The sequence below is a fragment of the Chelon labrosus genome, assembly GCF_963514085.1.
Source record: "Chelon labrosus genome assembly, chromosome: 9".
NCBI classification, from domain to species: Eukaryota; Metazoa; Chordata; class Actinopteri; order Mugiliformes; family Mugilidae; genus Chelon; species Chelon labrosus.
This window is the reverse complement of record NC_140359.1, coordinates 8,838,661-8,866,007: the sequence shown is the minus strand read 5'-3', so window position 1 is coordinate 8,866,007 and position 27,347 is coordinate 8,838,661. Positions and strand designations below refer to the sequence as shown.

General features: G+C 41.2%; 1 protein-coding gene across 3 annotated transcripts; it reads right to left on the bottom strand.

The window, feature by feature from the left end:
* Nucleotides 1-211: 211 nt before the first annotated feature.
* Nucleotides 212-27,119, bottom strand: fgfr1a (fibroblast growth factor receptor 1a). 3 transcript variants are annotated; one of them, XM_084550677.1, is made up of 18 exons: nucleotides 26,296-27,119; nucleotides 22,507-22,687; nucleotides 16,539-16,781; nucleotides 15,896-15,985; nucleotides 15,034-15,206; nucleotides 13,012-13,135; nucleotides 11,975-12,165; nucleotides 10,639-10,783; nucleotides 8,619-8,809; nucleotides 8,068-8,213; nucleotides 6,663-6,784; nucleotides 6,114-6,224; nucleotides 5,154-5,344; nucleotides 4,933-5,055; nucleotides 4,774-4,844; nucleotides 4,547-4,684; nucleotides 3,895-4,000; nucleotides 212-3,808 (listed from the first exon to the last, which is right to left on the bottom strand). In XM_084550677.1, exons 2-18 carry the CDS (start codon nucleotides 22,658-22,660, stop codon nucleotides 3,632-3,634), a joined length of 2,496 nt encoding a protein of 831 aa, XP_084406803.1. In that variant the 5' UTR covers nucleotides 22,661-22,687; nucleotides 26,296-27,119; the 3' UTR covers nucleotides 212-3,631. The 3 variants fall into 3 exon arrangements, with proteins under 3 accessions (XP_084406803.1, XP_084406801.1, XP_084406802.1); XM_084550675.1 differs by lacking the exon at nucleotides 10,639-10,783 and adding an exon at nucleotides 11,552-11,702 and having other exon boundaries at nucleotides 213-3,808; nucleotides 8,613-8,809; XM_084550676.1 differs by lacking the exon at nucleotides 10,639-10,783 and adding an exon at nucleotides 11,552-11,702 and having other exon boundaries at nucleotides 213-3,808.
* Nucleotides 27,120-27,347: the final 228 nt, after the last annotated feature.

Below are 27,347 nucleotides of genomic sequence, written 5' to 3'. Positions count from 1 at the left end.
TCATGCCTAGTGTCTACTGTACAAGCCTGTGGGGGCAGTGCTATGATCTGGGGTTGCTGCAGTTGCTCAGGTCTAGGTTCAGCAACATTATGTGCCCAAAGAATGAGGTCAGCTGACTACCTGAATATACTGAATGACCAGGTTATTTCATCAATGGATTTTTTCTTCCCTGATGGCACGAGCATATTCCAAGATGACAATGCCAGGATTCATGGGGCCCAAATTGTGAAAGAGTGGTTCAGGGAGCATGAGACATCATTTTCACACATGGATTGGCCACCACAGAGTCCAGACCTTAACCCCATTGAGAATCTTTGGGATGTGCTGGAGAAGGCTTTGTGCAGTGGTCAGACTCTCCCATCATCAATACAAGATCTGGGTGAAAAATGAATGCAACACTGGATGGAAAGAAATCTGGTGACATTGCAGAGGCTTACAGAAACCACAGCGAATGGCATGTGCTGTAATCAAAGCTAAAGGCTCTCCAACGTGTGTGTGACCTTTTATTTTGGCCAGGCAGTGTATTTACACTATTATGAATTGGGTGATGGAAAAATGCTGTATTAAGGTTGTGCTAATGTAATGTTGATGTACATATATCTGGATGTGAATGCAGAATGATGGACAAACCCTCTGTGACATCACCCGTAAGACTCAAAAATGGTTTGAATGGAGTTGAGAAAGGCGGCTGACACCTAGGAACCTGAGAGCGCACGACCTCTCCCAGTTGTCATGAATGTAAGTATTGGCTATAGGAGCCAGAAGCATTACTTCTACCAGACTTAAAAACTTCACAACAGAAATGCTCATTTAGAAATGCACAACATGTCTAAACATGTGACTTGCATTTGAAACCAGACTCAAGTGGTTATTTGAGGAACTGCACATTTGCTTTGTCTGTTAGCTTAGCACACTCCACTATTGCTCATCAAGAGTGTTTGTTTTGCTGCCCTCAATTGTTACCAGGTGCATTAAACCAAATTGGCTACTAGATCCAGTAACTACATATGCCGTAAAATCAACTCACACGAAATCTGCGAGATCTTGATGTTTTAATTTGCCACTTTAAGGTCAAGATTGTGAGTTAATGTCAGCGCTAAGCTTTTCTAAATTGCATCCTGCAATTAAGGGCATTAGTCAGATTGAATGATCCTTCTTTCTCTTATGCAGCAAAAGGTCTTAAAAACAAACTGTTGCTATATTGGGAGGCAGTATATTATGTTGAGCAGAATTGAACCAGGGTGTTGCTGAAACTTTAACATGCCAATTACAGCTGGCTGGAATTCCAGTATTCCCAAATCAGTTTGCATTCCCCAATCAGTCATCAGATAGTAATTTCTCTGAGGAGACAAAACAGGACATAGCAGTCCCTTCTTCTTTCATCTCAGCGATTAGAAACCATTTAATTATATACCGTCTCATTCCCCAGTCATAACAGCCAAGAACAGACACCTTCCCTCGTGTGCCCTCAGAGTAAAATATAGACACAGGCTGATTGAGTTCATAAATCACAGCTATCGGATGAACACCAATAATTTAACTGTTGCCATACTGGAGGACAGCTGATGAACTCTGTTCTACCAAACTCTTCCTGTGCCATCTGTCAGAAGTGATGATACCCTCCGCCTAATGGCACCTCTGCTCCTCACTCTGCACCATTAGCAGGTTATAAAGCAAGGCCTCATCCGTCCTTTCTATTCTTGAATACAGCTCTTCATCGTCACCTCAACCACAGCACACAGATGAGTTTTTATTACTCCCCGTTTCCTGGAGTGAATGCCATTTTTACGAAAAACAATTACAATTGTCTCAATCCTGAAGATGTGTGGAAATCTGATGGAAACTATTCACAATTAGACAGATGTTATATTCTTAAAGGCCATGACACACACTGTTGAGTATATTGTATTTTGGTTTTAATTTACAAATCCCAGTAGCATAAACTTGTGTATCTGGCAGCGTAAAAGTTAACACGACTCTGCCGTCCATTAGCAAATAAACAGCTCTCAACCTTGCTGTAACACAGTACGCGCTGAAGGCTAACTGCATTGACCTGAGCTGTAAGAGCTGGCTTTTAAAAAGGGCCGAGCGAGTTGCGCCGTGTGGCCGATAGTACCCTGTTGCGTGGAGACTGCAATCCAGGTGATGCATCAGCCAATGGCAGGAAGCCAGAGTCAGACACAGGCATCAAGGTTGGCGCGGCTGATGGATGGAAGTGTAGCACCAGCACTTGCCAAGCCATTCACACGGCCATAAATTACATGTTTACTGCCGGCTGTGGCTCTCTGCGCTCGCTAGCATTTCGTCTGATGTCAGCAGCGCATTATCATATCTAATCAGACCCCAGCAACCCATGTTAAATGGGTGTGAGATTGAAGTGGCCATCTTTCCATCTCTGTAAACATAATTTACATCACAAACATGAAAAACTTGATATTTATAGACTGGTTTATGGAGTAGAGTTCAAATTCTGAAAGCTCCTCTAGTTTGTTTATTATTAACATTTTATTTAATGTAATTCTTTTTATGATGACATACGTGTTCAGCAACCCTTCATCAGAAGTTATATGGCAGCAAATGTAACTCCTGTTAAAGCATTTACAGTAGAAGATCAGTTCATCACATGGAAGGCATGCACAGTGGAAGTGCATGATGTTGACTGAAGCAGATAGCTCTGGATTTTAACAAGCATGGCGTCCAACCAGGAATATTTACAGTTGTGACCATCCTTGAAGTTAAATGAACATCTTGAATGAGACAATAAAAGTTTCCACACACATCCAGCATACACACATACATACATACACAGAGACAGTCGCGCACAGACACACATACATTTTCATAAATCTATTTTTTCTGCTGGAGAGACACTGAGTTACACTGTATTGCAAAGTTGTGTCATGAAAAGCATTTACAGTTAAAAAAATATAAAACCCGATATATATATTTTTCCACAGACGATTATGTAGTAAATTTAAGGGGAATCGAGGCTGTGATACAGCGATAAAAACTGGCCATGTAATTTTAAAGTACCCTCATGTAACAACTGCCCCTAAGGACTATATTCAAAAAATGGATCAAAAGAAAATAAATCAATTACGGTAATAAAAATAAGAATACAGTGTAAATATATATTCATATTTATAATTTTCTAACTGTATTTACAAGAAGATGGTGAATGATGCAGCAGACCATGGCCCTGTATGTCTCTTGGGTTTGGTCTGAAAAGCAGTCTGCTCTTCTTCAGTACTGACGAAACGACCATGGAGGAAGGAACAAAATGAAACCTACAAAAAAAAAAAAAAAAAAGGGGACATAGTCCTAGTCAGTCCTTCCCATTCTTCTGACCTGACTGCGGGGGGTGGACTGCTTTTTTCGAACATAGTGACAAATAGCCACTCCTGTTAATATGAAGTGCCCCATAAACATCGTCACCACCAAGAACCTGGAAATGGCTGTAATCTTCAGTCCATAGGATCCAACAAGTTCTACAAAGTGTCTCAAAGCTCCTTTCTCACCGAGCACCAGTGTTTTTTTTAGCTTCATCTCTGGGAATGTAGGGGGAGAAGTCCAACCCCATGAGGCAGGGAGCAGAAGAAATGTCAATGTTTGTCTGAATGAAGATGAGGTATCAGCGTTTCTTAATGGCTGCCCCATTGGAGTGGGGAGGGAACTTTGGCAGGCAGGGCTCTTCTGCTGCAGCATCATGGGAGAAAACTGAGTCCTCGCCAGAGGAGCAAGTGGAGCTGCGGGTGTCCGGGTAGCTGGGGGAATATTGGTCCAGAGGCACAGAGAGCTCTAAATATTCCTGTAGGCACAAAGCAAGAGGGAAAATCAGCATTTCACTCAAATCAGACAAATGCGTTGCTCCTCTGCCCTAAAGAGATGACTGACCTGGTTGGATGTCATGGCCAGACAGCGATCTAGGTCCTCTACCAGCTGTTTGAAAGTGGGTCTCTGAGAAGGCACTGCATGCCAGCAGTCCCTCATCATCATGTACCTGAAGAGATAGGATTCACAGTGGTCAGTTTTATCCTTCCCTCTTGTTTCTCAGCATTCATTTCTCAAACATCTGTTATCATAGATTGTTGTGAGGACTGTTTAAAACCACACCTCCAGCTGTACAGGTGACGGTATAAAACAAAAACAAGGGTGAACAGTATGTTCCAGCTGCAGCTGACGCAACCTTTGATCCTCTCATTTCATTGGTCATCACACAACCTGTGTCAAGGAGCACTACTTGCTACGTTGCTAACTACCAGATTTTATTGGGATACACAACAATGGCCAATATTAATGCCAAGCATGAGACAGGTGACTGAGCTTTCAAAATTATTTTGTAAAGAGTCATGAATTATCAGGTTTTGCACATTATTTCACAAAAAGAAAAAATATTAAAAGAAATTACAACATATTTGGCAGTATTATGCTGTTTAATATTATCCCCATTAATCTCACTTCATCAAATATAGTAACGTTGGAAAAGAGCTATTAAGTGTTCAAGAACATGTAGAGCGTTATTGACTTTGTGCAAGTAGTTTCTTACAGCTCATGAGTGCATGTTGAGGGCTTGTCCATGCGGTGACCTTCTTTCAGCAGCTTGAACAGCTCTTCAACTGGGACGCCGGGGTATGGAGAGCCTCCCAGGGTGAAGATCTCCCAAAGCAGCACTCCGAATGACCAGCTGCAGACAGAAACAGACAGGAACGTTAAGATTTTCGGCACAACTAACATTCCAATCTAGACTAAAAAGCAATGGCACGTGATACTCACACATCACTTTGGTGTGTGTATATCCGGTCAAACAGAGCCTCTGGAGCCATCCACTTGACCGGTAAACGGCCCTGTGGGAAAGGTAGTCATGTTAGAGTGCTATCTAAGACAAGACTCAGATTTGTGTCCAACTTTAAAACAAATGATGAGAATACTCACATTGGTGGTCTTCTTATAGTAATCAATGTGGTGGATGTCTCTTGCCAAGCCAAAGTCTGCTATTTTCATCACATTGTCCTCCGTTACCAAAACATTACGAGCGGCGAGATCTCTGTGGATGCACTACACAGATAAAAACAGACGTTACTAGAATTGAACCAGTACAACCATATCTATTAGAATATTTATTAATTTGTCACATAAAAGCTGGTTGCAGTTACCTTTTTGGAGGCCAAATATTCCATGCCTCGGGCCACTTGGTAAGCACAGGACACCAGGTCTTTGATGGACATGTTCTCTACAGGAACCTGGTCTGGGTTGTAACAATATTCCATGCCCGGCGGGCGCCGAGCTCGCAAGTACTCCCGCAAGTTGCCCTTGGATGCATATTCAACAATCACATATAGAGGACCTAGAAACAATTGAAAGGAACACAAGAATAATTTAAATGTCAATGTGTCAATTTCCCTGCGGAAACCTTCCAAAGGGATCAGTCAAGTTGTCTATCTATCTGTTGTCTATCTAAATGTGATATAGCCATGTAACCTGCAATTCTAAACTGAGGCATGGAAATTATGCTACAGAAACAAAGTGATGACAGCACTGAGGACATAATGGCACCAAAATAATCTACATTATGTGAGCGCATGTATGCACCTAGAGTACAGCATTAAATGCTGGGAAAACTCTTGTCTGTTGGTGTCACAAAGGTAAAGGACGCCATCAAAATCAACTGGGTTCTCACTATTCGTGAGTGAGAATGTGTAGGATTGATTATTTTAGGATGCATGTAAATAACAATTTGCACTTATTGGCATGAATACTTTTTACTTTTTGTGTAACTTATTTTCATTTATCTTTTGATTTCACAGTCAAAAGAGGTGGGAAATAATCCAAGTGCTTTGTGTTGCTGTGTGACAACAATAGAGCGCTGTGCACTCTAGGATTATTAGGGATATTGTTTATTTTTCTTGTCAGGTGTGACTGGAGGGAAATGACAGCAGCTGCAGTCAATTCAAACTGCAAACTCGGAAGCCAGTGTCAGAATCGTTTATGCACGCTTTTCTACACATCTCACAAAGTAAGGTTCACAGCAACACTGTTGTCTTAGGGACAATAGTGAGTGAGTGTGTGTGTATGTTGGTTTTAGCAGAGTGGGGCCCCTGTCTGTCTGGTCTTACCATCCTGTGTACAGGCTCCCAGCAGATTAATGATGTTCTTGTGCTTCCCAATGATCTTCATCATCTCCATCTCTGAAATCAGATCCGACAGGTCTTTCTCTGTGGCATCAGCTGGAAGGGATACAAATCATGTTAAGGTAATTAGTCCATGTTCGTTCTGCTGGTGAAAAGGCCAAGACGGCCTCACAATAATCACCTTGCTAAGTATATACACCAACACTGCAGCTCTTAAAGAGCTGGCTGGAATTTGTGGATTGATCCCTGGGGAAAAGCACTTAAAGTACAAGACAATAAATGCTACTTTCCCTGCATCTTCACTCCTCTGTGCAGTTTAATGAACACTGTTTTATATGCGATGTCAAGGGTCCTCATAAATTTTTACTCTGCTCTCCCATTTGTACAATGGCTGGGGTCCAGTGGCAGATGTCTCTTAAAATCTGTTCATCATAATATCATAGAGTTTGAATTTTTCTCATCCCTGAAGCCTGGATTTGAAGTCTTTCTGAAATCTATTAGTATCCATTTACTGTATACCAATTCTTAACTTACATTTCAACATTTTAACAGCAACCTTGGTCACACGGTTTGGCTTCTCTTTGTCTAGACCCAGCGCTTCTCCCATCACCACCTGACCGAAGCAGCCTTCGCCCAGCGGCTTCCCAAGAACAAGCCTGTTAGGGTGAAAAGACACATCAGATGGTTAATTATTGTGTGTGATAAACTTTAAATATTAGACTCACTAAATGTTACATTTTATACATAATTGTTTTCATTTTATACAATACCCACTACTACAGAAAGAGTCCTGTACTACCACATTGGTCCAGTGCTGTTCAAGAGCACCTAACCATAAGCTTTACTTTAAAGGTGACAGAGAATGAAAAAACGTTTTTACCTTGTCTTAGTTGAATAACGGTAGTCTGCCCGCATTCACGAACATACGAAAAGTGCTAGACATTCTGAACATCTCCATTTCATAGAAATTCCTCCTTTAGAAATGTCAGCCAGAAAATGGCCCAATCTGAACAACGGATACATATTACGTAAAATGCATCTCACTGCCCCCCCACTCTCATTCAATTCCCTCCCCTTCAAAATAATTTGCATACATCCGCCCTCTCGCCTCCAACGGGAAGTACATTGCAGCAGTGCTTGCGGAGTTCAAGGCGAAATGGCGAGTCGCGTTCCGAGGTGTGCTCTTCCAGGCTGTGCAAGCGGTGTGCAAACTTTCCATTACATTCCCACCGAAAGAAATGCACGAGATGCGTGGCTGCTGTTCATTTATAATCGGATTCCAACTACATTCAACCACAGACTGCTACTTCGTTTGTGAACGGCAGTCTATGGCGAAAGATAAATTATTTTCTGGTCCCGATCGACTTGTGCCTTGGATTATACATATGTTGTTTTTCAGAATAAAAAATGATTTTACATGTCAAGAATGTCACAGTTTGTCGCAAGATAGTTCAGTAAAACGCTATGGAAAATACGTAATTAAACGAACTACAAGTCCCGCATGCTGGCGCGTACAGAACCGACCACAACTCCCTTCGGTAAGTAGAGGGGCGGGACTTCGGCTCTCTATAGCGAAGTTTACATTCTTTTGAGTGGCAGCAAATGCAGCCAATCAGCGTCAAGTGCTTGCATTTCATAATGAGGTTGCCAGTTAAGCCCGAAGGGGCGCCAAATAGGTGCAAAACCACGCGTTTAAAATCCCCCACCCTAATATAGCTTTCTGAGAGAGGTTTTTAGGAAGCTTCTAAGGCATTACAGACCCAACCAAAATTTTGTTGTCTGCATGTCACATCACAGATCAAGGATAAATACCCCGTTCAATCATTCTATGTCACCTTTAAGAGCTGGCTCTTCTTCCAACACACTGACTATTTCATCGAGTACCATCAAGCCTCTAAGCTGTTATTGGCTTGTCTGAAATTTTTAGGTCAAGACACACCTGTCTCTGGGAAGCTCCCAGCGGGGATCTTGGGGCAGTTCATACTCAGACACTCCTGACAACATTGGAGAGCCACTGGAAGAGAGGCGGGAGGGACGGACCAGCATCACTCCAGAATGGATGGAGGAGCTTGAGTCCACAGACACCTGATGTAAGAAAGACTGACATTACTTTTCTCATAGTGGACCAGACAATGATAAATAGAGATAATTAAGCCAAAAGTGCCCCAAAGGAAAAGAAACCTAGAGTACAGTTGCTGCAGTTCCTATAGTGAACCATATAAAATCCTCTGGTGTGGTTTAGGCATGGTGCACCATAAAAGCACTTTTTGAATTTGCATACTTACCTATTGCACAAGACTTCAAAGTTGACCTGAAAGTTCTATGGATTTAGTGTCATGGTAACATCAACATGAACTACTATGAATGTGCAGATGAGTAAAATTATTCACATAATTGACTTCATTTGAATTTATGAAAGAATAAAGTTAAAGAAGAAAAGAAATGTAAAAGAGTATAAATATTCCAAACCCCCTATCTACTTTCTGTTACCTGTCTGCGCAGAGGGATGCTTTTGGCCAGCTTGTGGACGGCCAGCTGACTGTTGAAGTCACTCTTCTTTGAGGAGGTGCGAATCTTGACGATAATTACGATGACAATCATGACGGCGATGAAAAAGAAGCCCACGCAGTAGATGACAACCTCCAAGTAGGTGTGGCTGGCTGGAGGGTAGTGTGTGACAGCTAGATTGGGATGGGGAGCAGGGTGACAGGGGTCAGGGAGGGGTAGGGTCAGCTGTCATGAATTAACTGACAGTACAAGTACACCAAAACACATTCATTCACTCCTTCCAAGTCCTCAGCAACACAAATGGCCCACCCACACACAGACACACGCTGTCTAAAAGCCAGAGCCTTTGACACCAATGCATATGGTACACAAATTCACTTCAAATACTTTAGAAGTGTGAGAAGTGATTATGGTCTCTTGAATTTCTGTTAAACGCAAAACTTTAGAACCATGTGTAGTAGGGACATGTCAAATAGGGTTTAGTTGATTGTAGCAGTGTATGTAAAGGATCTGACTTTTACACAGAATAACCATATATTTCAATGTTTCAGCAGACATTATTTTTACTTTTGCTATGAAATAGTCTAATGCACGTTTTACTTCTAGCTTAATATAGTAGATAAATAGTAATATCTAATATAGTAGATTGATATAATATAGTAGATTACTATAGTAGACTGATTGACTTTATCAATACAAAATTCAAGTTGTGTGTTGGTGCTGGTAATACAATATTTTTTCTTTTTAAGAAAAAAAAACAAACATTTGTGTACTAATTTGCAAAAAAAGGTCAAACACATTCCAAGGAATGCTCCAATTCAGATCTTGTTTTTATCCTCCCACTCAGAGAAAGCACCACCGTTTATTCATACCAGTAGTAGGGGTGTAATGGATTCCAGATTTAGTTAATAAAATGGTTTGATCATTCTTTGGTTTGGGATGCAGCTTTGTCCGTAGATGCCAGATCTCAGCGAAATTATTATTTTTTTTCATACCCTAATTAATCTATACATTCAAATCACATTAAGCTCATAATGGTGGAGTTGATTGTAATAAATTATTTTTTTCTCAAAAATGTTAATCGAATGTATGATATTAAAAAAGGCCTCCTAAATCCAATAATCTGCACTCATCCCAGTTTCCCAGTCGTTTTTTGAATCTTCCTAAATTAGATGTACGTTTCAGAAAGTGTGCATTTAAACTTTGGATCATTACCACTGATAATTATGTTTTGTCACCTTCTGAGAATATCGTACATAAATAATTTGCGCTGGAAGCACTCCATGTTGAACAATGCATCCCAAACCAAGGGTGCCATACCGACTGAAGAATCATTACATCCCTAACCAACACCAGCAACACAAGTGAGCTACACTTGTGTGAAGAGGCTGACTGACAAGCATCTTGATAATTGGACAAATACCCATTCCAATCCTCAGGAATGAGACACATCCACTACAGAGAGCCAATTATCAAAGCCAGCCGCTGTGCTCACAGCAGGAAATGACATCAGCAATACATGTCATTTGCGGCACTTGTCAAAGAAAATCAGCTTCACACCAAATCAAATGCAAACACCAATTAGAGAGCAGAATGGAGGAGACAGATCAAAGTGAAATCTGATCAGAGCTGCCAAACAACCCTTCTATAACTGGGAGGTTCTACCTGGCTGAGCCCATTAAATACACTTCTGTGTATATACTTGGTTTTCAAAACACTACTGGCCCTGGACTGTCTCGGGCTGTTTGGCATTTGTCGATTTCATTTAGGAAACAGCAGAGCATGGCTCTTACTCTCTCATCTAGAGAGTTAAGATGAGCAGTAGCCATGCTGAGCAGAGAGGGGTTTGAGTTTTAGTACTTGTGCCCTGGCTTCCACTCACATTTTTACCAGAACTAGAGTCAGACAAGACCCTTATCTAGCAAATGTAAAGGCGGAAAGCCAGGCTTGGGTTGGAAAGGGAAGCAATGGAAATATAGGAGAGAGACAGAACCACTGATACCTTCAAAAACGGTCAACCATGCAGAGTGATGAGAGAACCCGATAGAATTGCCCGCCAAGCAGGTATACTCCCCAGCGTCATCAAAAGACACATTTCTCAGTTGAAGGACTTCCATTTCCTTGTCCGTGGTGTTAAGGCCAGCGGTCTAGAAAATAACAAAGGAAGCAGACCCAACAAGAGGCCCAAGAGGGAAAGGGGACCATGAGTAAAGGATTCTGAAAGAGAAAGAGGATGGAGGAGCGTTTTCCTCCTCATTACAACACCATCTGCCCAAAAAGTAACACCGAGAGCCCTTGCAGAGGACTCTGTCAGGAAGAGTCCTCCAGTATCTGTTAGTGGAAAAGATTGTTAGGTTATGTCTGCACTGCTGAACCCCATATTGGGTCACACCGTCACCACATCAAATACCTTGGTCTCATCTCTACATGCAAGAGATGGGCATGGAAATCTCCTCAGCAGAACAGGGCACACTCAAACTCACACTCACACCAACTATGCGAAGATCAGACAAACAACAGGAGGTCTGTGAAACAAAGGTAAGCAGAGGATGACAGCTGGAAATAAAGGGGAAAGAGTTTGTGAGTCGTGCACACAGGACTTTGAAGGGCAAGGGAGTGAGAGTAATAGAAGATGGCAAGAGAAGCCCTTATTAGGAGGGCACAGAACAGGCATGGGGTAGGAATGAGAATGGGCCCAACATAAACCTGAGACTAAACACTTTCAACTGTTCTGCTGGGAATTTTCCATAGCGTCATTTACAGTCAATAGCACTGAGGAGAGAAGGGAGGGAGTAATGGAGGGAGGGAGGAGAGAAACAGCTGAGCTTGTCTCTAGTTATACAGCCCTATTTTTTCCCAGGTGGTCCTAGAAGCACGTCCACTGTGTCGCCCCTGAACTTCTGCGTGGTGGTTACCTGTGGGCTCATATCTGGTGACAGTCAGCCAAGCCGACTGATTAGCCTCTCCTATATAATTGGACACTTTACAAATATACTCTCCGCTCTCCTCCTCAGTCACATTGTAGAGGGTCAGCACCTGAGCATCCGAGCTATTGACCCCAGAATGCTGGAAATAAAAACAAGTCATATGCAGCAGAGGAAAAAAAAACAAAACAGGTTTGGCATGGGTTATTTCAGAGTTAAAACAACAACAATCACACACATTTTCCAGAGACAATACCAAATATTTTAAAAAAAAACTACAAAGTTATGGAGAGTAAACTAATACAAATGACTCACTAAAATCTATTTCCCATTAGGATTACAAAAGCATTTAAACTATTGCATCAACGTGTAGAGTTGGACTTGTTGTCACAGGAGTGATTAGACAGCTCATACCTTGAGGACACGGACATATGGTAACCCATCAGGACCAACACGGCTCCCATTGACCTCGATATGCTTCAGCCACTGAATATGAGGCTGAGGGTCGCTGAACACCTTGCATTCAAACTCCACGTCACTGCCTACCACTGCGGTGCGATTAGCTGGCAGGCCAGCCTGCAGGATTGGCCTGTGAGGAGAACGCTCTGCAACACAACCGAACGACACACAAATGTTAGTTTTGACATTCAGCGAGCAGTGAAGCAAATGTGCAATAATTCAAAAGTGTTCACGGTTGACTGATGTTCAAACAATAGCCAAATAAAACTTCTGGCACATTGAGGCTTTGTAGCTGGAAATGACCCGGGTTGATGGTAAACAAGGTCACATGTTTGTTAGAGCCAATACTATTTCAGGCAACAATTTCTAAGTAACCACCTATAATGGAGAATTTAAAAGTGTATTTCTGAAGCTATATGATGCTTGTGGAAAGCCCTTGTGCCTTAAACTGCCCCCCACAGTTTCTGCATATCAATCTGAAAAAGAGCTGGCAGAATAGTTGGGCAAGATAGTTACGTGTCTCACCTGGTTCTGTTTCTCTGAAATCAAATGTTCTTGAGTTTCAGTTTGGAAGACTAATAACTCTACAAAGTAAACTTACAAGCCAAGTATCCGTGGGGACTTAGAAAGCATTTGTGACAGTACCTCCACCCCGAGAAGGAAGTGGAACTCTGATTTATAAGACCAGTGGCGTAAGAGCGAGTCAGAGGGCAGGCCCTAGAGGAGTAATCACTTCTATCCTGTACATAGATCCATCACTCATGCCACGAGTAAACAGGCTCAATTTATGAAAAGCGTGACAAACAGACCCAGTAGACTGTGTCCCATTACTTTTGCGATTCAGATCACATTTGATTGCTTAATATATACAGATTTGAGACATTCTGTGAAACTGATTCACCATGGTACTAGTGCCTCATCACTATTCAACAGGTGATTAAACAACCAGAACAATTCTTGTTACCAGTAAGATGATGACAGTGAACTCTTACCGACTACATCCAGCTGGTAGGTGTGATTAATGCTGCCATACTGGTTTTCCACCACACAAGTATAGTTTCCCTTGTCAGAGGGTACTACGGATTCCATGATGATGGTCCACATATGGTCACGGACCTAAAAGGAAGGCAAGAAAAATTAAGAGTTGCGCACATTTATATCATTCGATGGGCAAACGCTGCCTAAAATATGACTATTTACAGTGAAAGACACATAAAACACTATCTGTGTGCATAGCCTACCCCACGGCTATGGATTTCCTTACCGACTCACCCCCAAAAAATCTGAAATGATGGATTAAGAATTATAGTTTTGAAATGGAGGTATATTAACTTCAAAACTAAAATTGTCAATCACCTATAAGCAAGAAAAATGTTTAAAACACTACTTGAAAGAAGTTGTGATTTTTTCCCTCCATTGTCTTGCATTAAAGAAACATTTATAAATCAACTTTATTATACTATACTCTTTCTGTGAGAGTACACAATGTCTTAACAGCAGATCTTTGTCTACCTTACAAAGACCACATGAAAGTGGGTATATGTTTTTCTATACATACATCTGCCCCAACCCGTCTTATTAGCACCAACTGAGGTCTGCCTCTTTTTTCCGAGACATGTTATAATTTTTCTTCCATAAATCTGCCAAGACCGGCAGTGTGTGATTAGCCAACAAACCTCTAAGGCAATGGCAACATCAAACATGCATATACAGCCATACAGTTCCCCTCATTTAGCTAAAAACGTGATGAGGGATTCCAGCTGCCTGCTGCCAGATGTGTTGTGCTTGGTTTCATATACATGTGGTCTACATTATTCTCTGCCTCCTGCACGTCTCCATGTAGACGATACGAACAATAGAAGCCCGGTCATAAAAGCATGAGTGTGGGAGGGATGAGAGACGTCCCTGGCCGCTGATGCGGACCTTTGCACCTTAACTGAAAAAACAGCAGCCAGATGGTTAAGTGTGCGTCCTGGCTGGGTGGTGGGGGGGAGTTTAGGAGGGACGAGGGCAGCAGGCAGCTGAGAGGAAACTCCTAAATGTGTCCCAGCTGGGGAGGGAGATTGGCTGGAGAAGCAGCACCAGACAAGGCTGGACAACTCCACACCTTGATAGGAAGAGCAGATGTAGGGACGATCTGTTTCTTGGGGCTGTTTCTTAGTCTCTGAACATGAACATACATCCCACACCTGTGGGGCAACTGCCACTGAATGGAGCCATTTACAGGAAATTCATTATTAAGGTTCACACAGCACTATATCTAGATAATGATCTTATCATATATAGCTTGATAAGGTTGTGGATTAATACAATAACAATGGCTTTTCAAACATCCTAGTGCCCAGTAGGAAATAAACTTAACAGTTTAATTATGATAATCTCTAAGGAGTGTTGATGCCAGTTACAGTAAAGTGGGATATAACAGATCCGGTTTACACCCATCACCTGCCACACCTCTGTTAAGTAAATCTGGAGACTATAGTTAACTGCCTTATCAACCATTATAACCTCAACGCTCTGTCAGCAGTTTCCGCCACATTTGAATATAGCCTGTCTGGAAAGGGGAAGACACTGACAAAAAGAGTAATCACGCCACACATCATAGATACAGCAGGTATCAAGGTAAATTTACTGCTGCTTGGATGGTATTACAGAAAGGATGACGCACCGATACCTAGAATGAGGACAGCCAATGATATCCTTCATCCAAATGGATAGCTAGGATAGCCCACCTGGAGGTATTACTGTGGCACAACGTTCCTTTTTGTGGCATAAGGTTTCATCTTGTATTGTTACTCGGGTCAAATGTGACACTTGGTTCTTGTTTTTTACTTGCAGAAAGTGTTTCTTACTCCAAGGGAGGGGGTGCGGATCTAACACGGAGATGAGATCACTCACATATCTCTACTCATGGTGAGTAAGTTTGTAGTGATTCAGTAATAAATTCTAAAGGTTGTGTAGCATCAATACAAGAAGATGGCAGGAACAAATCTAGAAACTGTTTTAGTATAAACCTTGAAGCCGCCAATGCGATGATCTCTCTTGAACTCCTTTCCATTCTTGAACCATTTCAGAGTTGGCATTGGGTTGCCACTGGCCTGGCATCGAAACTTCACAGTTTTACTGGCCGGGACAGCGTGAAGCTTCTTCTCCATTTTTTCTGGATGAGCCCATTGTGGGGCCTTAGCTAAAAGAATTACAAAGAAAAAGAAGTTGAGGGTGGTATAGTTTTACAAAATACACAATTTTTTGTATCTATATTAAGCTCATAATTGTAGCTATTCTTCATCTTTCACAGAAAACATTACATAATCATGTTCACCCCCAAAATAAAAGACTTGTAAATTACAGTCACATGGTTCGGCAGTGGTAGATGAATAAGGACCTTTAGTTTCTTTAAATAAAACCACTTCTTTTTTAGTGTCTCTGGGTTCAAAATTGCCTCAGTTATGAAAAAGCCATGTTGTGTAAATTTCATTTAAAAATAAATCTGCAGGAGTAACAGTACACATGAGATTGACACGTTCTAGCCATGCTTGGTGGCAGCTGGATTTTTTGTGAGCAGAGAGGACAGTAGTAGTTGAGAGACTTAACTGCTCGATAGACAAATTGCAAGACATCTAAGCTTAACCACGAGTAGTCACCTCAGGGGCAATCCTTGTGTAAAAGTTGGCATTGAGGTAGTAAAACCAGTCTGATTCAGAGTGAAATCATTCACCCACATGTGACCCACACACACACAGCATGCCCATAATTGAATTATAAAGCTCTCAATTCACTGACCATTGAAATACTCACAACCCTGTGACTTGGGTGAGTCAGAAATGAATATACAATGACGTAGCATTAGTAATGTGAAGGGACCTGTACACTTACTCAGCAGTTTTTGACTGCCTGAGAGTTTAGCTTCCTCTGATGAAGACTCTTCATCTTCATCGTCATCCTCAGATGAGGCCAAGGTATCAACTATTGACGAGAAAATAATTATGAGAACATAATTCCATTATTCCAAGTATTTTGTCAGCGATAACATATTTTAAAGGATAAGGCACACTTTAAGCCAAGTCACAACATTTCAGTGTCTTTTCTTCTCAATGTACGTTAACAGTGTTTGAGAATATATGTATACACTAAAGACAATGTTCAGTATGTACACTGAATGGATATGCACACTGCATTACACAATCACTGTGCTCGTTACAAATCATGTCTAAAGGGTTTTTAAATTATTAGATGTTAATAATTGGAACAGTTTAATAAATGCAATGTTTTGTTGGTGTTGTGCATTGTATTCACTGTGAATCCAAGGAGTTCTTTATAAACAAACACACATCATTTGGATAGCATTAGCTGCTATATTATTGTGAATATAACCTGACATTGTATATTTCTATTGCTGAACTCTACAAGCTCAAAAAACACTCAGCTAAACTATAGGGGAAAGTTGAGAAAGACTCATGTTTGTTACCTGAATAAAATAATAAAATGGGACTACAATGGCTTTATCTATCATATTTACCTGTGACGTTGAAGTAGTCACTGTGGTTTCCGAAGGTGGTGCATGCGTACAGCCCAGAATCAGTTAGCTCCACTGCTTCAATCTCCAGCTGGCCGTTGCGAATCCGCGTGTGTTCTCCATCCACTACAGGCACATGGTCTTTGGTCCAGTTGACAATGTGGATGGACTCCTTGGTAGGGCAAGTCAGAACCAGAGGGTACCCAAGATAGAGAGTAAACAGCTCTGCTTGCATTTCCACCGAGACTACAAAGGAAGCAGAACACAGTTCCACTTGAAAGCTCACCATTTGTGAATTTGTGTACTGACAAAATGGAAACTTTGATGGAAACTATATATACACACTGCAAGACATTCACAAAAGTTTAACCACAAGGTTTATGCCCAATAAAAAAACTCCATCTCAGACTAAGACAAAGTGATGGGGTATCATTTTAGGAGTGGTCTCATACACACCGGCTTTATCCAAACAGCAAACACAACACAAAAGGTACTTCAGTCGTAAAGCAGGATCTAAAAGTAATCAGAAAAGTCCTTCCTTGTTCCTCCTGTAACACCGTCTGCCTAACCTCTCCCCCAAATTAAATCGCATCCCAAATTACTCAAGGCTCCATTGCCAGGCAGGCAGGCAGGCAGGCAAGGAGCTACTTGGGGAAGGAAGGTGAAATTCAATTAGAGGAGTGAAGAGAGGGGAGGTGTCACAAAGAGAGACACCTGAGCCCCCCTATTCTAAATGACTGCATAGTACGCAAGAGGGAGGGAGTAACCCAATTATGCTGACATGTTGTCCATCACAGTGGTGTTGTTTGTCTATTTACAAAGGGTAAAGATCACTTGCCAACTTGCTTGACGTTTCTGCTTCAGGATCACACATTCTAGTCAATAGGTGTACATGGTACACAGTCCAGATAAAATTAAACAGCACGCTGATTTTGTGGATATAAGAGCTCCAATTAATTATTTTTAGTATTAATTAACAATTTCTGCTCATTTTATCTGTCTTGTTAATTTTTGTCTCAAGAAATCAGTGAATCACAACTGTTCCAAAGCCCTAGATGATTAACAACATTTCACTGTTGTTAAGATGTTTGGAAATGATACTCAAATGATTCATCAATTATAAAATTTAACGTAGAAAAAACATTATGTAGGTTGATTTATCAACTGAATTGCTAGTTGGCATACTAGTGTTGTTTTATCCAGGTAGCATCTCCAAAGTCCCTGCTGGCGGCAGCGATATGATGTAAAATCTTGTTACTTGTCCTCCTTTCCCATTTCGTACATGGCCCATTCAGCTTACAAATAAAAATTTATTTAGATAATCAAATACCATGGCGGTGAACAATCCTAAAAGCACACCGTGTTCTCACAAACGCACTTCTTCCTGATCGCTACAGGAAGCACATCTATATAGAAAACCCTCAGGACAACATCAGCAAACCTGACTAATCCCTCCCACCATCACAACAAAGGACTCTGAACAATAAAGGGGAAGAGGGAGCAGAGAGAGCAAGCCAGTGAGCATGTGCACAGGAGCGAGCAAGAGAGGGCCTGCAGTGGCAGGTTCTAGTGTGCCAGTTGCTATGGTGACCCCACTTGGGCCTAGTAAAGGTATTTCCTGGATCACATATGTCTGACAGGCCCTTAATCCCAGCAGGAAAGGGGGCCAGGGGGTAGGATCAACTTTCTACTCAAAAACAAAACCAAAGGGGGGATGCAGAGGAGCCATTTAGCCCAGATTTACATTAAACGGTCCAAATTTAAAGATGTGGGTTTCAATCGTATGCATTTACATCAGCTTTCCAGGCCACCTCTGTCTATACCGACACGCCTGAACATGAAACAGACATTTCACTTTTTATTTGTCTGGCTTTAAATTGGCAGTCAAAATAGCTGCATCATAGCCAACATCTGTTAAGAAATCGGACAGAGAGACCAGCTGACCAAATCATTATTTCATGGTTGGAAGCTAGTCTGATGAAACCAACACAAATCAACTACGATCAACAACAACTGTGCAGTATCATCAACCATGCTGACATTATCTGATGCCCCACAAAGGCTGTCTGTCACAGGGACTGTCTGTGACAGTCTCTGAATTGCATAAATGGTGTAAGTCTGTTTTTGTTGTCAAACAAAAGAGAGAATAGTTATTTACTTCCAGCTCATGTTAATTAGCAGTTATTCCTAAACAAGTGTGGAAGCTAGTCAAAATTCCCCATCCACAAAACTTTATTGTGGATATTTAGGTCTGGAGTCGCTCCGTTTGTAATTCTTTATGCACAGCAAGAATCTACCGGGCCAGCAAAATTGTCTGGACAGGCTTTATGTGGTGATTGACAGAAGAATAACAGCAACATACAGCATACATGCCATCTGAGTGCTGCTGAGTTGACTTTGTTTACAACAAAATGGGTGCCAACGGAGAAAGGAGAGAGTCTCCTATCCCAAAACAAAATGGCTTTAAAGGACTTACAGTTAACAGCGATTAAGGCATTTGTCCAGAAGTGTATGTCTCATAATCAGTTAGGCTGATTGGTTGGAAGATTATCCAATTGCATGCAGAGGTACTTTTTCCCTGCTTTGGTCGAAAGATGGCCGATAATAATGTTACGGCTATTATATTCTTGATTATGACAGAATTTGAACAAATTCAGTAGGTTAGCACTACTGGGAACAGTGTTGCTGTGGAAACACCGAGGAAAAATAGGTGTTTTAACTGGCTTAAGGGGCACATACAGCAAAAGACTAAAACTATCCCACCCAGACTTAGCATTAAATACAAGGCCTCTGTTATGTGTGGGGGCTGTCCAGTATGTTTCTGTCCCTGCCCTCTAAATGGAGATGCCACTGATAAGACTGTGTAACATCCCAGCTGTTAATCTTACTGCAGACATCATAAAACACCCACAAAAGCTGTAAAGTTTGCTTGTTGCTCTATTCCTGACACAGCCACAGGACCATTTGTGCTTCTGTGATGACCTTAAAACTGGAATAACATAACACAATGTGGTCACATCAACAACTTTCTGGCTAACTCAGTGTATAAATGTCATGCTAACAGCTACACACTTGATTTTTTTCACTGTAAAATTCTTTTTTTGAGGGTATGTGCCAAGTTTTCACACTTCCTTTGAGGATGTTTCGTCTCAGTTAATCTTGCTTCTACTGTGATTGGATTAAAAAGGATTAATGAACAGAGTTTCAGAAAGCAACCCACCTGGAAAGGTCTCACATGGGTTCGTTCAACCATCTGTGAACACTGACTGACATAATTTAAAATCAGACTAATTAAACAAACCTTGAAAGGAATTTTGGTGAAGAAGATCTCAGTGAGAGTTTTTACAAGTCCATAAAGCCAAGACCAACTAAAAGGAAGAGTTGGCGCCAGTCTATGGAACTTTCTCTTGCTACAACATAGGAAGTAATATGCCGCGTGAATGACTTCTGGGATTTCCTGCTCTCACTGGAGTGATGGTTGAATGCAGGAAAGTCCGGCTAGCTGAGGCTCTGCAGTGGCACACAGAGAGAAATGACTATGGCAAAATTCCCTTTGCTGATTTGACCACACCACAGTGAAGGGGTGGGTGCTGTGCAGAAAGGACTGATAAGAGACAAAAGGCAGCACTGGCAGGAAGCAAAAGAATAGGACAATGCCCATTAGCAAGCCCCCAAAAATTCACAGAGCAAGTGTCCCTCCTTAAAGCACTCCAGTGGAGGACCTTTTCATTCTTAAATGAGCCACTGACAATCAGCATGGATTAACACTTGGGAGCTACATGGGTTACTGTGCACTGCAAAGTTGCTGTAGTGTCATTCAAATGAGTTCAGCGACATTTAGCTTTACATTATGTCTTTAATGGACAAACACAGTAAAATTAAGACCTCTTAAAATAATAAACCTATGCTGTTTTGATTACCGTTTTCTCCTACTATACATTTGGAATGGTTAGTCGCCAAACAGACAGGTAATCCATTTTAGTCGACTGACAAAAGAACATATGTAAATGAAAACAACTATATTGTGAATTTGGCTGCATTAAAAGGACTAGAAAGAAAAGAAACCAGGAGGATGATGAACAGAGGTGAAAGCTAGTCATTTTTCACACCATTAAAATGTCAGCGCAGCCCATTATGCATGACAACCATGAAATATGGACTTTGTCAGGTCTGTTTTACCAAATGTTGACTGCAATCTGCAATTTTGTTATTTTCCAAATGAAGTACTACAGAAGAAATAAATAAAATAAACTGAGATTTAACCTTTTTGGTAGTGAACAGGCGTTACACTGTGGGTAGATGACTTTACAAAAGACATAAATGCAAAATATGTTCACACAAACAGCACTTTACTCTAGAGTCAGCATTGCTACGCTCCTCTGGGCCTCAATTTCTGTCTAAAAAGAGTCTCACTCAAGAGTGCGGCAGCTCGCAATTTTAAGAGCCCTCCAGTGAAAGGTCAATGTCTCTTCAACTGTGACTGACATTAGAGTATCAAGTCAGAAAGAAGAAATTCTCAGAGAAGAACACTAATAACTTCCTCATATTTCACTATCACAAATCATTTTAAGACAATGGTCTCTCCAAGTGATCACTCTGCAGAAAAGTTAAAGGCTATCCATCTGGCCCCTAAAGCCATTCAATGAACTAAATTTGTTCAGGGAATATTCTTTTCTTATGTGAGCAACACAAAACAAAAAAAAACTCAAGACAAACAATGAAGCGCGCATAAAAACAAGAACATTTCCATCTAACTATTTTGTTTCTCGACCCAAAACAAAAGGAATGCAACCAAATGCCTCTGCTGTGATTGTTCGTCGACAGCTGAAGCCATCCGTCACCCAGCAGGGAAGCGGGGGGAAAGTGAAGCATTCCCAAGCAAAAGTCAGCGGGGGAGCAGCAGAAAAAGCACAGAGTCGCATAGATAGTACCTGGCCATTTGGTGATCAAGAAGTGGGTGAGGTGTAAAATGCATCAGACTTCCCCCACCCTGGTAGAATTTTATGGCTCACCTCAGAAGATAAACATTATCCTTGGAAAGCCTATCCTTGAGGATAAGGAAGGGTTTAAAGTAGCATCTTCTTTTCTTTTTCAAAAAGAGGCTAATTTATAGTTCCCTGGCAGTTAACTCCTCTCTCAGTGACAACAAATACCTTTTCATTAAAAGGAGGAGAGAAGCAGGGACTGCTAGGTAGTGGAGTTGCCCTTGGGCTACAGATGGGAGTCATTTACTCCTCCCTGTCCCACTGCTGGCTTAAACACAGCCGCACCAAGTTTATTTAGGGCTCAAAGCCCCAGAGAGACCCTCTTGCTTAATTACTTCAATTATAATGCTGAGCTTTATCATATTCTTTTGCTGCTCTCCACTTCCGACTGCAGAGTGTAAACATCCAAACCCATCTACCCACAAGTCCAGGCAGCTATTACACTGTTGGACAGTATCCAAGAAACACATTTTTAAGGATTTGATTTCAGTGCCTCTTCCCCCTTTTCAGAACTGAACTTGTGTAAGAGCCAGAGTGGGCTAAATTTTTTACATTAAGTCCCATGGCAATAGTGTTCAGTTCAAAACCAAAATAAAATCATTAGACAAGAAATTTAGATAGGTGATTTAAAAACACAGAGGAGATTGTTTAATTAGACAAAAAAAATCTAAAGGTGATACAGACAGCCAGAACCCCAGTTGTTCAACACAGTAAAGTGGGCTCAAACCAATGGGGGTGGTGAGGGACTATTGACGCTACAAAGGACAGACTTCACCAAAGTCTGGAGTGTGTTAGGATTACATTCCCTGTACAAAGAACAAAGCTTTGCTTATCAATGGGCTGTTTCTCAAAGCAGGAGTCAAGATAAGTCAGACTTAATAAGTTATAAGTTCAAACAGTTACATGATATTTAATAATACTGCAACAGGAACTAGAAAAAAAGACTGTACACATGAAGTCCGAGTAGCTTTATCAAGCCATCTTACCTTCATCTGTGATCGCAGGCCGGCACTGGGTCCTTAAAACTTGGGCAAATAAAGCCAGAAACAGAAGTATACTTGGCCTCATCAGCATCCTGCTGAGGGAGCTACAACTGTTGGCTTTTCTGCGACTTGAACTCCATTCAGATCTTTGGGGCATCAGCAGCGGGTCATTCACAGTGCACAGCTAAAAACAAACAAGAAATAATAAAAACAAATGAATGCATGTTCATGTCAACAAGCTTCACCCTTTCATAGGTCTGTTATGAGTAGAAACAAAATAAGCTACAATCAATTCAGGGTACATTCAAGTTCCTCAGAAAGAAACATCTACTTTGTCTGTGGAGAGGAAACAAAACAGAAAAAATAAACTCTCTGTAATCATGTGAATTTTTACCAGTGACAATCTATATTGTTGTTGTGCAGGAAATTCCTTAAACACCCCCCAAAAGAAGAGAATATTCTGTATCTACAAGGTTCAAGGCAGGTACTTTAGCGTTTAGGCCTGCTTGTACTAACCACTGATAAGAAACTGTAGCGCACCAGGCTCACTCTGATAACTTAAACAAACAAACAGTGGATACGTCTTGCTCAGTTCTAAGGAATGAAATGTTTTGTTTTCAATACTTCAAAGTAAGTATTGAAGTCTGAACTCATAAAGACCATCATCATACTCAGAAAAAGCCACGCATTATATACAGTACCCACACAAATGGGCAGCCAGCGACCCTCACATTCACATCTGCTTGAATCATCACCTCTGTAGCATCTGGCTATGAAGATTAACACTTGCCCATAACCCCCTTTGCCTCCTTGAAGAATTTGTTAAAGACAAAAAAGTCCAGCCTGTTACATGACACCCTTGTAGAGAGAGACTGCCCGGCCATCATTTCCACGCTGAGAGATCTATCACCTAACAGTTGGTTTTGGTTGCCAAACCCAAAACGATCCCCTGTGCATCCATTTGCTCCCATGAGTTGTCAAGTACTGTTAAGTCAAACCTGAGAAGCGTCATTAATTAAGAACTTCAAAAACTAACAATTTACTTTAAAATAATAAAAAATTTAACATAAAAGTCAATTATGTAAAACAATAAGGCCACATCTGGGTCAAAGAACCCCCAGCTTGGTGTACGTTTTCACATTTAGCCCTGTACAGATGCAGCTGTGGTTTCCTTTAAGATGTAATCGCTTGTATGAGTGTTCCTCGCTGAAACGGTCATTGTGTTCTCCTCAAAAACCAATTCAATTTCACTTTCCAAGAATGGTCCAGTGTTCCAGCAGCTGAGCTGGGTCAGGGGGGTCCAAGGGGATAAAGAAGCTTGGTCATCTCTGCTCTGTAAGCTGTGAGTCAGTGTTTGGGAGTGCTCCAAGAAAGGGCTTCTGCTGCCAGACAGAAGGCCCCGCAAAGAGCCGCCGACACAAATTCCCCGGGCCCTCATCACTCCGACAATCGTTAACTTTTGAGAGAGGAGGAAGTAACCTCTTCAGAGTATTTGTCATACTAAGGGGCTAAACATGCAGTGAGTCTTACTATCCACATCCAGGGCATTTTGAGCTTGGGAGTAGTTCTGAATTGAGACTGACACACACAAGCTGATAGTACTCGCTAATTTATCAAAAGTTTTAGTTTATTACTCACTAGAAAAATAAAAAGCAGTTTTTTTCCCCCAGAATATAAACCAAACTAAACGTGAATTATATTTCTATTATGTATACTAAATTAGATATATTACGTGGTATGTTATCAGTAATATGACATAAACCTCACAATGTAGCGTAATTTTGTCATTTCAATCTAAATTTAAGTCAGAGTTGGACATTTAATTGACAAAAACACTTTCAAGCAAAGTGGTTTTTAAACCATCTAATCATAGTAGACAAATGTTGCTCATAGTAATGCCACTAGGGAATCAAATGTCCCTGCAATGATGCCATTGAGCAGTTAAAACTTTTCCATTGGTTGAAGATGATAAAAATGCTTTTTGTGCATATCCAAAGTCATTTGACTTGTGTGGCAACTAAAAGGCAAGGTACACACAGTCAAGCAGTGGAAAAATCAACCTGAAATACGAAAAACTAATAATGATCTCCTGCTTGTACACAGCGAGTGCTCACAAAATAAATATTTTAGATAGAAAACTAAAGTTGGATATTTTGCTGCATTCCAAATTCAAATGTTTAGCAAAATCCCATCTGTTTCCTGTGTTCTTAAGAAATGAAAGCATTACCCTGAAAACCTGCCAAATTAAAAGGGGTCCAACTAAACAGATTAGAACACACAAGACACATTTAGCTTCTCTCATTATACAAAGACAAAGGTTACAGGCCTGACCCATAACATGGCCTGCACCATAATTACTGTTCCCTGCCATCCATGCATAAAATTCCTCAGCTCCCCAATTTCTGTAGCCCCCCCCTTCCAGTCCAGTCTGCACTTCCAGCCAGCAACAGGCCAGTCTACACACGGATGCAGTTCAGTGGACATTAGAGCATCTGACCATTTCCCCGAGGCTACTGTTTTCACAAAAACAAGACACTTCTGTTGTTTTTGCTCCTTTGCAGCCACACAATCTGATTCAGTGGTTCACCACCAGCGTGCCACGATGGTAGATCAAGTGTCATGAGCTTACACTCCAAAGTAAAGACAATTAATGTCAAGCCATCTGACACTGTGCCATTTGGTTTGACACCTAAACCCAAAGTGCTTTTCAGTAGATGAGTTTACCTTCTTGCCTCATACAATGACAACACAAAAATCCTGGAGATGCCAGCAAGAAGCCCAAGACTAAAAACAAGGAGAGACACGCACAAAGTCTAATTAAATCCTAAAATTTGCACTCTCACAAATCCCACACTACATTTCTCGATGGATTTGGTTACAGTAAAATACAAACGCACAAGTTAAGAGACAATAATTCTGTGAGGAGAGCAGCCTGGTAAATTAAAGGGCAGAACTACTCCTAACTTCCCATTATGTGGTTCAGGAAAAAAATCTTTTTTTTTTTTTTTCCTTCTCCTGGTGAACTCCCCGTGGACATACTGCTTTTCTAAACCATCCATCTTCTCCCTGTCCCTTTATAACATAACATTTAGAGCTTTACATAACATCAGGCTGGCCCCTCCAGAGCCAGTCTTCATGACAGATGAAGTAATGATGGCCGTCCACTGAGAATTTTTAAAGATGCAGCACAGGAACATTTCAGGAAAAGTAGTATGTCCCACGATGAGAAAGAAAGACATGAACTTTACAGAAAATATTCGAGAGGTTTCGCGTGAGACTGTGACATAAATGGGACAGAGCTGCAGACACAGAGATACAACACAGCTGATAAACAAATCACAAGACAATACAGAAGACCAGAAATCTGTTACGGATCCATGAAGCTAAATTAATCTGATTAAAAGGCATCATGTGAGGTTTAAATCGTTTGATTTCTAGGTTTTTATCCTTGAAGTGGGAACTACTTACTCAATAATTATTATCTAATCTAAGTAAAGGCGCCTGCTGTGTAAAGCAACGCAGATTTAAGGCAGGACTCCAGGTAACATATTGGGTCTTTTGCCTTAACATTACTGTTTGTGGGCATTTTATTTTCAAGCACGGAGGAGGGGTGAGGTGGTTACCACGCACGAAACCTACTCCAATGTCTCCAAAAGAGTTTACTAAACCCCGAGGTCCTTCTCTAAGATCAAATCACGACAATGGCAAACATCAGGTAACATCTTAAACATGTAAACAAACAGTAAAACGAGGCCAAGTCAGAGAGTGGAGGGATAAAAACGAGGAGCTCACCTTACTGGCGGGGAGCTGCGAAACAGCCAGAGTTGGTCCGATAAGGAAGACTCCTAAGACGAGACTGCACGCAGGACAACTTCCCAAGAAAGGAAAAAAAAAAACGTATATCCAGACTTCAAATGTGTCCGAAGCTCTTTTACTCCGTGCTACCTACGGTTAGCTAACAAGTTTGCGCATATTTTCTTTTCTTTTCTTTTTAACCAAACTTGTGCGACAGTCCGAAAACCGCAACGAATCAACGGAGAAGTGAAAAAAAACACGAAGTAGTATTAAATTTGTTAACTGTTTAATTTTTATTCGGGTTTGCGACGAGCTTCTTTTATCTTACCTAGCTAAAACAGGTCGGAAAGTATGGGAGTGCAGCCTGTGCGGTAGTTTTTGTTAGTCCCTTTATCCCAAAAACGTTCCGCCGGCGATGAAATTTCGTCCGCTCACTTCCAAAGAAAAATAGGTGTAAAAGTTGTTCAACTAACTCTAACAAAATATCAGAAAACGAAATGTCGGTCAGTGTTGTATTTTCTTCAAAGAAAGCGGCACTTAAATCAGTCCTAGAAAGTATTTAGACCAGTCCTGGCGGAGAAACAACGAGAGTCCGAGCAGCTCCAAACCTCCCCCCTTAAATCTGAGACTATGCGCATCCTCCGGACCGTTGTCAAGGCAGCGTGAGCACTAACACGACTTCCGGTATGTCGTTACAAAATAAAAGCCATGTTGGGAAAATAAACAGCGATCGGGATTGAGCTGGGTAACTTTACAGGACTGAAGTAAATAAAATGTGCTTGCTATTGTTGTTACCCAGGTTTGTGGTAGCTTTGCTTTGTTTGTAATGACCTTAAATGTATTGCTTTTACTTGACTTCAAATTGGAATATGATTTTTGTTTTTGTTTTTTATTATTATTATTGTTCAACTGTGTGTTTGCACCAGCGTTGGTGGGAAAAAACACGGGCTTAATTATTGATCCGGAAATATTACGCAATACTGTGTTTGTGATGCCGTGATCTCTGGAATAACTCTTACATGAATATTTGCATATTTTTCCCTTTTAAA